This window comes from Rhinichthys klamathensis, unplaced genomic scaffold (genome assembly GCF_029890125.1).
Source record: "Rhinichthys klamathensis goyatoka isolate OS25496 unplaced genomic scaffold, OSU_Roscu_1.1 h1tg000068l_1, whole genome shotgun sequence".
NCBI lineage: Eukaryota > Metazoa > Chordata > Actinopteri > Cypriniformes > Leuciscidae > Rhinichthys > Rhinichthys klamathensis.
This window is the reverse complement of record NW_026606611.1, coordinates 611,326-624,467: the sequence shown is the minus strand read 5'-3', so window position 1 is coordinate 624,467 and position 13,142 is coordinate 611,326. Positions and strand designations below refer to the sequence as shown.

The 13,142-nt window shown below is 37.4% G+C and overlaps 1 protein-coding gene and 1 long non-coding RNA gene across 4 annotated transcripts in view; both read right to left on the bottom strand.

Moving 5' to 3' along the window:
- Window positions 1–6,971: 6,971 nt before the first annotated feature.
- Window positions 6,972–8,213, bottom strand: LOC130084707 (uncharacterized). Its single transcript, XR_008807056.1, has 2 exons — window positions 8,144–8,213; window positions 6,972–7,738 (listed from the first exon to the last, which is right to left on the bottom strand). It is a non-coding gene; the product is annotated as an uncharacterized LOC130084707 (long non-coding RNA).
- A 668-nt stretch (window positions 8,214–8,881) lies between these two features.
- The window catches only part of kctd8 (potassium channel tetramerization domain containing 8), a 37,198-nt gene continuing 32,937 nt past the window's right edge, over window positions 8,882–13,142 (bottom strand). The window contains exon 2 of one of the 3 annotated variants that reach the window (XM_056250167.1): window positions 8,882–9,516. In XM_056250167.1, coding sequence (XP_056106142.1) covers window positions 8,990–9,516 — 527 coding nt within the window. In that variant the 3' untranslated portion in view covers window positions 8,882–8,989. The remainder of the gene's footprint in view (window positions 9,517–13,142) is intronic. The other 2 variants (XR_008807062.1, XR_008807061.1) reach the window with 2 other exon arrangements.

Genomic DNA, 13,142 nt, shown 5'->3' with positions numbered 1-13,142 from the left:
ATTCATATTCTGATGTAAAGTAGCTCTGAAAAGACAATAGTGTAATTGTTCAGCTCAAGTCAGTTCAGTGTTGATTCAGTTCAGTTTAATAACTGTAAAGGTCATCAATGAACGAGGTCAATTCAGCTATAAGCAGCTCTACAGAAGACAATAGTGCATGTGTCATTATTCAGCTGGTTTATTCCTGTCAGTTTTGATAAAAAAATTAAATATGTATTTTATTATTATGCCACAGAACATTATTGGAAATTATGCAGCTGTTTATTAATAAAGAAGCTAAATAAGCAACATGATTTACTCATGACTACTGTTAGTCAGTGGAAGGTGGAGGGATTTTGTCATTGATTTGATTGGGGAATAATTTGTATACACCCCTGAGCAGGAGATGATGTCATCAATATTTTTGGTTTATTTTCCTGGAAGAGAAAAAGGCCAAGAACACATCCAGAACAATAACTAAAAAGATAACTATAACGATAACTTTCCATCCACAGCAATGCACAATATTGTTCTGTTTATTATAAGCGCGCACTGCCGCTTTAAATGTTCGAGCTCTATAAAGCAGGATGGCTTCTGATTGGCTGTAAATGTTTTTTCTGAAAGTGATTCCAGCGATATTGTTCCTCTATCTCGTTATTGTTATAGTTGTGGTGTGGACTCTGCTATTATTTTATATTTAGAATTACTTTTAGAACTATATCTTTATCGTTATAGTTATTGTCCTTGGTGTGAATGGGCCAAAGATCAAGACAATTGTAGCTGCATATACGGATCTGCTAAAATATAAATATTGTGTCAACTTTTGGGAGTACACTAGTGTAAATGACCTCAAAGAGACAAGCCACAAAACTCTCATTTAGGTTTCCATATCAACAGGCCCTATGAAACAAACATCATTTCAGGACAACAGCGCTGACTCTCACACCTAAAAGCTCTTGATTAAAGTATCTTTGAGCAGAGGGATATCAATTCAGCAAGACTCATGTTTTTTCTTCCTGGCCTTTATTGCTTACTGATGCAGAATACTCAAAACTGCTGAGGTTGTTTTACTTCAAAACTCCCCCTTCCAAGATTTACGGTCTGTTTAGAGGACACATTTACCGCGTTTTCACCTCCAGATCAAGTGATTCACAACTTGCAAGTTGCTCAGCTTTTTATAAATTCCAAAGTAAACATCAGACTGGAATAAATAGGCCAGAGATTTATTATTATTTAATCTTATATTCTGTCAGAACAGAAACCGCTACAAACCATGCTAAGCAATCTGGGATATTTGGCTGTAGGAGTGTTTTATCTGAGGCTAAATCGCTAAGAACTGGGACTTTAGATCTGAGATATCACTCTTCCCTAGAGAGCGAGTTTAGCGAGTTTAAAACTGTTATGGGTGAGGGAGTGTTGCAAAACGGCATCAATTGTATTTTAGCAGGCTTGACTGTAATAAAAAGATTTGTTTTGTTAAGATAGTTCCTGGGAAGTGCAGTCAAAAGTGCTGGACAAAGCATATGTGCTTCATTTGCACATATTACCATATGAAAGTCTGTAAGACAGAAATGCACCAATCAGCAAGTCCAATTGGACGATCTACCTCTAGCAGGTGCAAACATGCCGTTTTCAAGTGTTCGACAGCAGCTGCAATCAAAGAAAGCTTCAAATCCTGCGTTTACTTTGAAGACAGATGTGTCTTCCCGCTGTTGCATCTCTGCACCATTCCTAGAACATCAGCTGGGAAAACGTCAGCCAATCAGAAGGCACGGAAGCTATTGATGATTTTTCAGCATCTCCATTGTCATTCCAATCATAGCTCTATCAGTAACATCCCTTGCTCTAAACACAGCTGACAATCGCCTGCAAGCTATTGCCGTCCCATGCGACGGAGGCCCGAGACCGAGATGAATCCGTGAGCATGCTGCAAGCGTAAAATCTGTCAATTAATTTCTTGATCGAAAAGCTCTCATGATCGCTGTATTCCCAAACTCCATGTTAAACAGCAGAAGAGTGACATCTCTGTCCTTGAGCATAATAAATACCGCAATTAAAAAACATGGTGCAGAACAATCATTTCTCTCAGGGACACACACACAAACACTTGTCTTCATAATGTTTCTGTACATTGTTCAAACGTGGCAGGTGCTCAAGGTGGTTATGAATGATCCTTGACAAAATGGATAAAATATTCATGAAAATGAGAGAATAGGGTCTGAGTTCCTGAAAAGTATTCATGGATAGTTGTAGCTGTAAGGCAGCCTAGACGTTTTTCTAATGGTGTTTCAAGGGTCTTGTATTTTGTTAAGACCAGTTGTGCTCTGTTTTTAAACACAAGAAAGGATCTTCTGTAAAAGACGGTCACCATGTTCACACCACTGCTCACTTTCTAGTAGGTGTTCCCAGCTCTGGTTGCTACTGTCATTGCATAACGTCACTCCAGCTAAAATATATTTCCATGTCATTGACATCAAATCAGCCTAAAGATGCTAAAAATGAACATTCCAGAGGGAAAAGGGTTTATGAATGGCACCATATCAAAAATTGCACCATAATGCATCATATCACAAATTAATCAAAGCATGTCGTTTGTCTGTGGTGAGAGTGCAAATGCTGGGTTTATACACAGAATGAATCAACACATGATCTCAGACACATTGTGTTCCACATGTATTTATAAAATATACAAATATTTGACAAATTATTATTAAATATATTTTTATTATAATATAATATGCAACATGATCTCAGAGATGTTACTTTTAATATAAAAAACGAATTATTTAATTAATTACAACAAAGATGCAACATACAATACTAAATCCAACATAAAACATACAACCAGTTAAAAACATTTACACACCATTGGTTCACTCTCTTAGCCTGGGAAAACCCAGACAACTTCCGGCAAATTTAGATTTGCTCTGAAAGTTAGTCTGGCAAAGATCTCATTCAAGCCCATTTCCAATCCGTCGAAATCGCGGCACCAATCAGAAACGTTGGGGCGGGCTTTACACGATGACGACAGCGCTGGGATTTTGAAGCAAATTTTGTAGCCTACATTACAAAGATGGATGCCGCCGTCGAACATCACTCGTTCGAATCAGCTATCGCGTCTGTTTTAAGCGATTTAAACGTTTCCTTTTAGTTAAAAACCGAGCAATGAACTACAATCGGAGATGTTTCTCCGCCGCTCTGCATACGTCATCTCCTTCATCGCTCTGATTGGGTTTAGGTCTATCCGCGACGTCCGTTGGTGACGCCCCTCTGGAAATGATTTGTCTACGACGCTTTGCCAGACCATAACTCAGTTACAACTGAGAATGGTCTGGTTTTAACCAGGCTATCACTCTCTAGATTACGTAGTACATTTTTCACATGACTAAGACACCAACACTGCGTCCGAAATCGAATACTTCCCTAGTATGCAAAAAGCAGTACGCCAATATGTCCGAATGTGTCCCAATTCGTGTTTTTATGCACTATTCTATGACGTTTTTAAGGATAAATAGTGCGAGTAGTCTGTTCTCACTGAAAATTCCAAAAAGAAAAAGTGCACTTTAAATACCCGGATCACATGATGCACTAAATAAACGGAAAAAACGAAGTGTGGAATATTGGAAACTTAATGCACTCCACTGTTGCAACTTTAATAATGTAGTGGAGGGGCATCAGACTCTGATGTTCAATGACAAAATAACCTTATAAAATTCACACACTGCACGGATGAGTAGTGCATAGGTAAATAGAGTAAGTGCATAATGTATGACCTAGCTGGATGACATAGCTACTACTACTTCCGGTGAGATTCTGAAGTGCACCATCGATGGACACTTTACTGAGGCCACGGGAGAGGATTTATGAATGGACGTGAAGCGACACAACTGATGCTGGTAGGTTACATGATGAAGACAACATGGCTGATGTAGTATGTCCGGATTACATTCATACTACACACATTCATATAACTTTTTTTAACGGTCGCAAAGTAAGTTCAAATTCAAATGTAGTACCTACTCAGGCAGTAGCCTACATGATTTCGGACGCACAGCAAGTTTTGTAGTAAGTCATCTCCGTCTGGAGAAGATTCCAATCTGAGATGGCGGCATATTTGAAGGAAGTTTTACCAAGCCCAGTTCTGACAAGGGCCACACATTTTTTATTTTTTTATTAATAAGTGACATACTCTGGAATTTGCTCAGTACTAGATTTAAATTCATCGTGTGAACACTCAACTATCTGAAAGGAAATGGATCACGTGAGCTCCACTGTCATTACTACCATTGGTAGTCCTCACATCAATTCGCTCTGCATGAAGTTAAACTTTTCTCAACTTTGTCAGAACACACTACAGCATGTTTGCTCATGTCACCGGAAGTCGCAAGCTGTTTATTCAGCTCATTAAATCAGCTCATTATTCCGGGCTTTCCTAAAAACGATTGATCGACAACTCAGTTTTGAAAATATGTACTTTTGCACATCCCTACTTTATAGGGTTATGTAATTCTCATAGTGAAAGCCACTTATGTTTTTATAAATTACAGCATCAAGTGGCGCATGCACAGTCAGGTAGTGAACAGTGTAACATTTTTCATGTGGACATTTTGCCCGTGCTGTGATGGATTGTTGAGTGCCTCGTAATTGCGGTTGTCATTTTCTCTCTATACCCTACCGTAGACGCATGACAGGCGGCAACGCTGATGCAAGCATTTTAATGTGAAACATAACGTATGCGTCTCCCTGAGAAAGCTCGGACAACGGCTTTCTAAAACAGGCGCGAGGGAAGCCACTTATTCTGAAGTTGCCATGGAGATATCAGAGCACAATGATGCTAATTCTTCGCTTTCTATTAAAATATATTTCAATTTTACATCAATAAGTGCTTTGCTTTTGTGACTAAAGAAGACAGCGAGAGAGGGCTTGCTTAGCTGGGAAAATGTTCCTTCTCGAGGGGTTCTTGGAGAACATATCAGCATATTTGATCTGAGAGGACGGCAGCATTTTAAATGTTGAGTGTTTGCATTTAGATGGTGTGGGTGTGCGCTCCTATACGGGTGATATTCATGAAATGGGATATATTACTGATGTGTGTCACGGCGGCTTTAATTCACATAGAACATCATATTTATTCTCTCAGTAGCTGCATTTAATGGAAGCAGGAGCGCTCAGCCTTTCCATGAACTGTTTCTCTAACCTTAACTTTATAATGCAAGGCTCAATGAGAGTTTTGTAAACTGTCTTTTTAATTTCCATTTGGCATACCATTTAGTTTCTCCATTAACACATTTACGTTATAGTCAAACTTTAGAATGTTTGAATTCTTTGAAAGCTGAGAATTAGTATGTCCATTTCATTTCCAGAGTCAGAATAGGCTGCTACTTTTGAATGGATGCCAATGTAGAAAGACACATTTTGGGTCTTTGGTGTCATAAATAACCATTAAATAGCCGAACTACCATTAACATTTTTGTTTTCGACAAAATTAGTGATAAACCACTGCAAAAACACTTTAAGGAAAGAGCTTTGGAAGGACAAAAACGATGACTCACTATAAATCACTGATTACATATTGTACCTCAAATACAAGACAGATGTCATTTTGACAGGTATGAATAAACTACAGTATGTGAGATCTGCCTGACTGATTACATGACTTAAACTATGAGCGCTTCTATTACAAGCATCACTTCAGATGTCTGAAATGATTACACCAAGCTGAAGAGAAAAGTCTCGGATGACAAAGTTAAAACTCAACGTAAATGAAGTCTCTACTCAAATGAATAATAAAACATCTTTCTGACTCAAAATAATTATGCTCTTGAAGACTTACCAGCCATCTAAGACAGGTGAAGTGCCATGAAGTCTTTAAGGAATCCCTGCCAAAACCAGCTTAAGGTGGTAGGTGTGTTTTGAAAGATGGCAGCTGGTTTCTAACTGGTCCAAACCGGTCTGGATTAATCTGTGCAACATGTTTAGAGGTAATTTTTTTTTTTTTTTTTTTTTTTTTTTTGATGAAACCACCTTAGACATTATGTGTTAACTGTCAAATACAATATTTCCCATAAACACAGACACACATAGCATTTAATTTTAAGAAAGAATTAAGAAAGCATCTAAACCATGTTGGCATTCAGTTGTGACAGAAAATATGTGCTAGCATGATTACTTAAAAAAACAAACTACAAAACTCACAAAAAGTTTGTGTAGCCTTGTTGCAGGAGCAATATTGAAAGAAGACCTTTTGGCTGCCCTTGATATTGCCTGGTTTTATAAATGTTTTCAAAAATATCTGACTTTGGAAGAGGACGACTTATAAAAGAGATGCATTTTTGCCCTTCTTACCACACAGTGTTGCCAGATCTTGCAAGAAAAACATACAGATAAAAAGCTAAACTATAACTTGTTGCAAAGAATTTTCAAAAATGACATCCTTTTACAAATAGCATTAAAATGTTATATACAAAATATATACAACTGCATGGCTCTCTAGATCAATGAATAGATCTCCCAGGAAAGAAAAAAGCATGCATTTATGCACCATTGGAGTGAGGAGGCACTGGAAGAGGCAGAAACATGGGACGAAAGGAGAAACTAACTTTACATTAAGTAGAGTGTGGAGGTTTGACAGCCATCAAGGACCAGCAAGCCCAAATGTGTGACTATTCTGAAAATAAGCAAATGAAACGCTATGTCTAGATGAAAAACAAGCCCAAAATCACTTGTAAGAGTAGATGGCAACACTCTTCTGTCAGGATGAATAGCGAGGGCATGCTGTGTTGTCTGAAGAAAAAAAATATATATTTTCAGTGAACAGATTTTAAATGTTAAAATGCCTGGAACAGGCTGGTATTGACATTTTCTTCAGTAAAAAAAGAGAGAATAAAAGCGCTGAAAGGTAAATTACCAAGAGATTGAAAAGAAAGAAGAAGAAAAATAAAAAATATCTGTTCAAATGAAATGAGGCAAAAAAATGCACATTAAATCACCCATTCATAACATGACACTTTTATTACAGGACACTGAGGCAAATCGACAAATAACAACTAATGTCTTTACAAATTTTGGAGCATTTCAGTTTTCACAGCAGACTAACACTAAGCCCTGATTTAAACCCATTAAAACACTATATTTCTAAGATGACAGAGTCGACTGTGCCTTGTGCTTTTCAAACCTGTGTCCTGGATTGAGACCATGTCATGTCTCAAACCGGCATTTACAGAATATTGTGCTTTAAACATACGCAGAACACCGTACACATCAATTGGAGGGCGATCATCAAACATCTCTCAAATACAAGTCTTTATGGAGATGGAAATGCACAATGCTCACTGACATTTGATACACAGCCTACGGCAGATGGAAAGATCATTCCCAGAGTCTGGGATGACGCACTGCCATAAACAATATCTTGGAACCGTTTTCAGCACGTGGATTAAACTGCTGGCGCAACGCCATGGCTATTTCCATTTTTAAAATAAATCTTGCTTGGCTCAAACATAAACTAGAATTCATTTGTGTCACGAAGATCAATTCTTAATTTCACATTAATGTTTTGCAAACTGTAAGGGGAACAACGAGGGCCGGATCATCTTTGGAGGTCAATCTGCACTGTATAAATTAAGGGCCCTGGTGTTCCTCTTCATCTCCCTTGGCCCTGGGACCAACAATAGGTTTTTATGAATAATTTGTAGCAACACACTTCCTTGGTTTTCCTTCTTTTTTTGTTTCCAAATCAAAATGTCCTTCACAAATTGCTCTAAAAAATGTACATGAAAGAAAAGACATAAGCACACACACATAAAAACACTTTAGAAAATGAATGGCACATAACAAAACGTGGCCCAGACAATTTCTATGCATCATTCTGAGAAACCTCACATACAGAAGAACCAGTGCAGAGATGATGTTTATTGTGGCCCATCATACAAATGCAACAATTAGTTCATTTAAAGGGATGGAATGAGAAGAAAATGCATCTATTATATAGTATCTGTTACTCATTTGACTCTTATATTTCAGTTAGGATTTTAGATTGTGTACTGTATTCATCGTACCTTTCAATTCTAGCTTCATGATTTTTAGCAAATATAAGGTTATATTTTTAATATATTTAAATATATGTCTGTCAATTTAACAATCATTTAGTAATCACCACACTTACCAAAGAAAAAGCAGCACAGAATGAGTAAAGAGCCGCTCACAAAGGACGTGTTTTTTTTACCTTCAAGATGGAGCAACTGAATGGAAGCGAATGAAATACACATAAAACGGTTTTGTGATATGCTGGAAAAAAGATATGACAGATAAAGACATAATGCAAAGCCCAAAGACATCAAGTGTACATAAACCAAACAATAAGAAATGGTGAATACGGAACACAAGTGTCCTATGTGAACGGCCTACACTTGGGGGCTTTTCTTAGCAAAAACTGATATAGTATGTAACTGCAATTTGATTAATTAATTAGCATATGATCATTTGATTACAATTTTTAATTGTTTGATAGCCCTAATCATCTACATCTAAATTCACCTCTGAAACAAAGGTAGGTAGAGACAACTGCATTTACATTAAATCTGCATTGCTTTTAACCAAACTGAACAACTAGTTAATGCACAGTGACGCTTCACTCTTTTGGACACCACAAGGATTTATTTGTACTTCCACTTTGGCTAGATCACCAAAGATAGTCGGTCAGTTCAGTAGTTTAAAGAGATATCCTATGAGCCCTGTTTGCAGACCTTCTGGATAATGGAAAGGTTTATTTAAATGACTGTAGATGGAATGGCTCTTTGTCAAAAAGTTCTCCATCACCACTTTTTGGAAAGTTTATAAGGTCTAGTTCAAAGACATCAACGGTGCTGTCAATCTGAACGAAAATGGAACAAAGTGGAACATGTTTTGTTGGCTCAAGTTTTCTTAAGGACCTCAAAGTCTGATGGACAATCTACTGTGTGCGATTGAGAATATTGGATAGTTTAAAACAGTTCCCTATCCTGAGTTTCCCTTATAGGCCGTATTTCTGAAGAAGTTCTGACTGCCACTGCCGTTTGCGCTCTGGGAACGCCGGGGGGATCTTGATCTTTCGGAAATCTCGGATACACTCTTTCATTTCCTCCTCTGCATTGGGCCTCTCCAGAGTCTTTCTCCGGGTTAAACCGCTTCCCCCACCTTCCCGTGAACCCACTCCACTGGTGAGGGACTGAAACAGCTCACTGTTTCTCCTCTTATCCGGCAGCTCCATCCACTGCACGGAGGAACCTTTCTTGGGCGGTCGGCCGAGAGTAAGAGTGCTTGGAGGCCGAGATACAGAGTGCAGGGCGCCACATGGGGCCAGGGAGCCCCCCACGACCTCACCACGTGACACCAGGATGGGGCCCCCGTCCTGGGGAGACGTGGCCTCTGAGTGGGTCTCAGAGCTGGATGTGGAGAGCTCGTTCAACGAGGCTCCGCTCTCACTGGCCTTATCCAGCAGTTTCTCAGACTTGGGCTCCTCACGCTCCAGTTTAGGGGATGCTGACTTGCAGGCAGGTCCTGGTGGATAGATAAAGAAAAAAATAGCTGATTAAACAATCGAAACCTCTAGAGGCCAATGGCCAAAGTCTCACAGACTGGATTGATGATATGCTAAGCTCCTTTGTGTTAGCGTATGCAATAAATCACACCAGTTTCATTGCTTTTACTCTTTACATTGGTTTTGTTATACTGTACATACACTGCTAAAAAATGTCTTATGCAGTAAAGATATCCAAGCATCCTTAAAACAAGGTATGTTTACATGACAAGCAAAAATTGCATAAGGACTTTTTATTTATTTATTATTATTTAGTTAGATTTAGGCCTAAAACGAGAGAAAAAAGCTGTTTGCCAATGGGATAAAAATACATTTAAAATCTATTTTCTATAAAATCTCTATCTATCTGTCTGTCTACATTTTCTGGAAAACAAGTAAAACAAACAAATGTACAAATTTGAGCAGAAAGGCACCATTACTCAAATGAACTAAAGAATGAATGGTTCTGTTCCAAAATCTAATGAGAAGCTTAGTTACAAATGAAATGTAACGTTTTTTTTTTAAAGTTTTTTTTTATTAAATAACAAAGCAAATATAAACAAATCAGGAACAATGTCAAATCGTACTACAAGCTTACAGTGCTCATCCTAGAAAAAGAAAAGGAAAAAAACTTAAAAGAACAGAAGAACATGGAGCATGTTATGGCAAAAATGGCATTCACATATTCAAAAGAAAATAAATTAAAAGGGCAATCATTCAATAAGATTGTTTACAAAAGAAGCCATTAGCATTCTTGTTCTTAATCAATACCAAAGAGTTATAAAAAAGTTTCAACTCATTTCTCCAATGAGTAATGTTAGGAATTGTCTTGTAAAAACGACATTTATGAATGAAATGTTTACTTCACAAAATTACACTGTTAATGCCAAAATCATTGTGATCATTACGAAAAATACCAAATTTTATATCATTAGTTAGATTCATCATCTGAAATCCTTTGGAGACGAACAATTGTTGAAGGTCCAGCCAAAACCATTTTTACAACTCCACACAAACAGAACAGATGATTCAAATCTTCGGGTTCAATTTCACAGAAGTTACAGTTTCCTACATCCATTTTAAATCTCTGTTTTAATAAATCTTTAGTTGGATAAATCCTATTTATAATTTTAAATTGCATTTCTTTCACCTTTGGCAATGAAATGTAACGTGCTGCAAGGTAATGGCATGATGCACAAAGCATAAAATACACTACACACAAAAAAGGGTACATTTTAATTAGATAAAATTAAACTGATTTTAGCAATATGTTTCAATACGGACTAGTCCGTATTGAAACATATTGCTAAAATCAGTTTAATTTTTAATTCGAATTAAAAGTATGTACATTGCTTTTACGTCATTTGTTATCTTTTTCCACTGAGATTTTTCTTTCCCCATACAAGAATACATGAGATGTTACCTTTGGCCAAACAAGATATCTTAAAACATAGCTGCCTCCTTTTTGAAGCACACTGTTGTGGGATTGTGATTATGCCATGTCATGTTGTCTAGTAAACAGAACAGAATATAACTCTTTTTAAAAATAGATTGCTATCCTCTTACAGAAATGTGTAGCATTTCAATACAATGTTGTTAAAGGCTCGTTTTTCAAAGCATTATGTCTTATCATCCGACAAAAATTGAGTCATTCAATATGGATATCTGTTGCACTTCACAACACAGACCTTGCTGCATTCCCTCTTAACCACAGATTTAAAGAGCCTGTGAGAGGATGTCATGCACGTATTCTGAGATAGAGGGGTTCTCAGTTACATAAATCAGCCTCAAGCAAACACCAAAGTGTCAAAAACATGGAAATGTGGTCCATAAATGGCAACTGACTGCACTTCAATGCAATATCAAGGCCTCGGTGATGATTACACGCATAATAAATATGTTCAGAGGATATGAAAGTTCTTTACACTGTACAGATTAAGACAAGTTTTAAAGTAAATGTCTTAATTCGCCCATAAGAAGTCTTTGCTGTCCAGGCTTCAACGTTCTTTGAGACAGCTTTTGATTTTCTGGTTCTGCAAAAGAAAATTCAACTCATTTTGAAATTGAAAATGAAGCTTCATAACTGGCCAACACAGCTAACTCAACTAACTACATCTAATCTCTTGTCTATTATCTCTCTGTATTGGCTCATAATGATGAAATAATACATTTTTTCAGAGAATCAGGAGCCAGCTGTAACTGCATGCTTCAGCAAGTCTCTTAATGTGATGCAGAGTAGCTGCTAATTGGTGATTAAACGTGGATATGCAGGCATAGCTGAAAACAGACTTCATCAGTTGCTGTTCAGGACACAGATCATTGAAGGAGACCCTCTGAGAACAGGACACCTGACACATTGGTTGGACACAGAATCACAGATCCCTAACCATCAGACCTTTGTGACAAGGAGGCACAAAACTAAACACACACCACAGAGTTAAACACAGAGTTTACATTTATAAAATTGCTTATCAACCTTTTCTAGTTATTGTTTACTAGCCTTCTGTAAAGTATATCCAATTTTAATAGCGACTTTGTTGATATAAACCCCCCCAAAATATAATTTAGACAGATTTACAGCTCAATGTATATATATATACTATTTTTTTTTTTTTTTTTTTTACAGAAAAGTGCTTTTATAAAATGTATAATTTTATCATTTTAACGTTTCTGCCTAAATCCTCCAAAAATTGGACCCATTGTTTTTGTAGTAATCAAAATTATGCCACAAATGCTGTAGGAGCTTAACCTGTACTCAACTTGTAATATTCCTTTAAATGTGTGTAATTTCTGTGACACTCATGTCACCATACAGAAAAGGGGAAAATCTCAAACCTATAAAAGTGCACCAGTGTTGCCATATCTTACAAAAAAAGTAAGCGCCTTGGTCTGAAAAAAGAAAAACCTGAAAGAAAATGCCTGAAATGAGCGAATCAAAGAAATAAAAAGAAGAAGGTGAGGATGGAAATGGAGGGAATGCCGGGGCTGCCAATGTTTATAAATGACTTTATGAAAAAACAAGCTCAAAGTATATAATATAATCTGACACGGCAACACTGAGGTGTAATCATTTTTCCCTCTTTAAGACACTTACACGCTTCGAGTAGTCTCAGACAAAGACTTTATATATAGAAAGACGGTGCACTCACTGACATTACTTATGAATGGGAGAAAGAGCAACGCTCAATCGCAGTCATTGCACATGTGCATTGGCTGGTCTAACCATAAGAAACAACATTATGGGACAGTTCATGACAGATTTTGTTGCTGATCTATTAATTGTGAGTTCGTCAAGCAGTTTTTTGAGATTTCAAGACTCCCCCATTTAAATAGATACTGTGTGACTTGGTCTTGGATGCCTGAAATAGCTGCCTGGAGGCATTGCAAAAATGGCCAACAAGTGAACAGACTTTCCTTGAAAGGGACTTTGGCCTCAGATGCAGACTTGTTTGAAATCTAGCCGACCAATCGCCATGTGCACTGTTTCTGACACATAACAGAGCAGGAAAAAACTTTAGTCATAAGGGAAAAAAAGTGTGAGACAGTGAGAAACTGGAAGCAAAAACCAAAACAAAACAGTAAATCACCAGCGATCCAAGCCAAGCAT